Source organism: Mus pahari, chromosome 5 (assembly GCF_900095145.1).
Source record: "Mus pahari chromosome 5, PAHARI_EIJ_v1.1, whole genome shotgun sequence".
NCBI classification, from domain to species: Eukaryota; Metazoa; Chordata; class Mammalia; order Rodentia; family Muridae; genus Mus; species Mus pahari.
Window position 1 is genome coordinate 153977385 of NC_034594.1, and position 2761 is coordinate 153980145.

Genomic DNA, 2761 nt, shown 5'->3' on the forward strand with positions numbered 1-2761 from the left:
AAAAAAAAAAACAAAAAAACAAAACAAAACAAAACAAAAACAAAAAGCAGCAGCCATAATTACAGAGGATATCGCTCCACAGCAGCACAGTCACTGGTGGAGAAAAACATACACCCTGATATTTTATTCCTCTCTGGTCATATTTGGTTGGTTGGTTTGGTTGGGTTGGGTTGGTTGGGTTGGTTGGTTGGGTTGGGTTGAGTTGGTTGGTTGGTTGGTTGGTTGGTTGGTTAGTTTTCCTTCCAGGATTGGTTTCCTAGACCCTAGAGCCTCACACGTACTAGGCAGGTATTCTACCACTAAGCTACAGCCCCAGAACCATTTTTATTATTATAATTTTATGAATAGGGTGCATTGCCCATGTCTGTGCCTCTGGATCAGAACCCCCTGAACTAGAGTAACAGACAGTTATAAGCCACCATGCAGGTGCTGAAAATGGGACCCACATCCTCTGGAAAAGCATCCAGTGCTCCTCATCACTGAGCCATCTCTTTGGCTCCCCCAGTCCTCTTCTATTGAGTCAGAGTCTTACTATGTTGCCTGAATTGGCCTTGAACTTGTAAATCTCCTGCCTCAGTCCCCTAAGTAGTTGAGACTAGAGGAGAGAGAAACTGGCCATGTGAGAGTTGTTGGTGTCAAGTAAAGTGCCAGTTAAGCTAAAAACACATGGAGAAATAACAAAGCACGGGGGTCGGGGGCTTTCCACAGGTGTCCTTAAAGGTACTGGGAAATGTCCTCTCTGGTAAGTCAGAAGTTCCATGGAAGGAGGTGGATTACCTGATCTCAGAAGTGACCTTTGGTGGCCGGGTGGTTGATGAATGGGACATGCGGTGCCTGAAGACTCTTTTCTACAAATTCTTCAATCCTGAAATGCTGAAGGATGACTACAGTTTCTCTAGCAACGAGGTAAGAAATGAGTATCTCGCCAGGCAGTGTTGGCGCACACCTTTAATCCCAGCACCTGGGAGGCAGAGGCAGGCAGATTTCTGAGTTAGAGGCCAGCCTGGTCTACAAAGTGAGTTCCAGGACAGCCAGAGCCATACAGAGAAACCCTGTCTTGAAAAACAAACAAACAAACCATCTCTCAGTGTTCTTATTCAAAGCAAGAGGGACAACACTGAACCCCACTGGCCTGACTTTTTGGTTTTTCAAGACAGGGTCTCTCTGCATATCCTGGGCTGTCCTGGAACTTGCTCTGTAGACCTTGAACTCACAGAGATCTGCCACCTTCTGCCTCCTGAGTGCTGGGATTAAAGACATGTGCCACCGCCACCTGGCGGCTGGGCTTTTTAAAATTATCTTTTTAATAGTACCTTATATTGTGCTAATAGTACCTTGTATTGGCAGGATGTTCTCCCTATTGCTAATAAAAGAAGTAGGCAATAATGTCTCCTTAAACTTTTTCTAAGTTGCTGGGCAGTAGTGTGCATGCCTTTGATCTCAGGAGACAGAAGCAGGCAGATCTTTGAGATCGGGGCTAGTCTGGTCAGATCGAGGTACAGGACAACTAGGGCTACACAGAGTAACGCTGACTTTAAAAACAAAACAAAACAAAAAATCCCCAAGTTAATCTTCTTGCAGTTCCGCTTCTAGTGTGGAATGCTGCACCCTTAATTACCCATCCACTTTTAAGTCAGAACAATTTTTTTTTTAATTTTCTAGGAAAAGTCTTGATTCTACAAATATCGGTGAATCCCACCTGGGGAAGCAGGTCTTCCATTCTTCCATGTGGTCTTTAGGCATTTCCTCCTACACAAGAAGCTACATACACATAGCAAGCCCATTGTTTCTGAGATTGGCCAAGGATATAAACAACAGCTGCCCATTGGAGCTCTGCCAGGAAATGTGAGCACAGGGTGTTCCTGTCCAAGCCCAGTCAAATGCAAACGCTATGGAAAACTGCAAGTTCCTGCCTTGGATTTCCTTAGAGGCCTGGTTACAAGATTCTCTGAGATGGTGAAGTCTGATGATGTTCACATCTCTTTTTTGTTTTTGTTTTTGTTTTTTCGAGGCAGGGTTTCTCTGTACAGCCCTGGCTGTCCTGGAATTCACTTTGAAGACCAGGCTGGCCTCGAACTCAGAAATCCGCCACATCTCTTATACTATAAAGTTGTATAGCATTTGCATCCCATCTACAGGCAGCATCCTGTGTACTTTAAAGCATGGACATCCAGATATAGCCCAGGTGCTGTGTAAACCACCATGCTATCTTGTTTAGAGTAGTGATCTGGAGAATGGCCGCACGCACTCACTACAGACGCCTTTGTTTTGATTGGGGTGCTTAGTTGAATGTACGGATGACAGAGAGCCCACAGTGGAGTCGCATCTCCATGGGTTTCAGGGCTGAGAGCACCGGGATTCACATGGCGGAAGCAGGAACAGCGGTGGCCTCTGAACAAATACAGCTGAGGGTCACTGTGTGTACCCTCAGCGCCTGTGAGAGTCAGAAAGTCAGGAAGCCAGAAAGTGACAGAGGCACCAAAAGAGCTGAGGGCAGTGGGAGGGGCAGCTGGGGAGGAGCAGCTAGGGAGGAGGAGGAAGAGCCTGGGATCCCACCTGTGTATGCAAGATCACATTAAGGTCATTAGGGAGGAGGAGGATAGGCATTTCCCTCTGCATCCTTCTGGGCCCTGACATTCACTGCCCTTCGCATCTGTTAAAGCAGCGGCCATAGTCAGGCATAGTGGCACACGCCTTTAATCCCAGCACTTGGGAGGCAGAGGCAGGCAGATTTCTGAGTTCGAGGCCAGCCTGGTCTACA

The 2761-nt window shown here is 46.8% G+C and overlaps 1 protein-coding gene across 1 annotated transcript in view; it reads left to right on the forward strand.

The window, feature by feature from the left end:
- Positions 1-2761, forward strand: part of Dnah14 (dynein axonemal heavy chain 14) — a 218934-nt gene that overhangs the window by 196672 nt on the left and 19501 nt on the right. The window contains exon 76 of the mRNA XM_029538709.1: positions 709-906. Coding sequence (XP_029394569.1) covers positions 709-906 — 198 coding nt within the window. The remainder of the gene's footprint in view (positions 1-708; positions 907-2761) is intronic.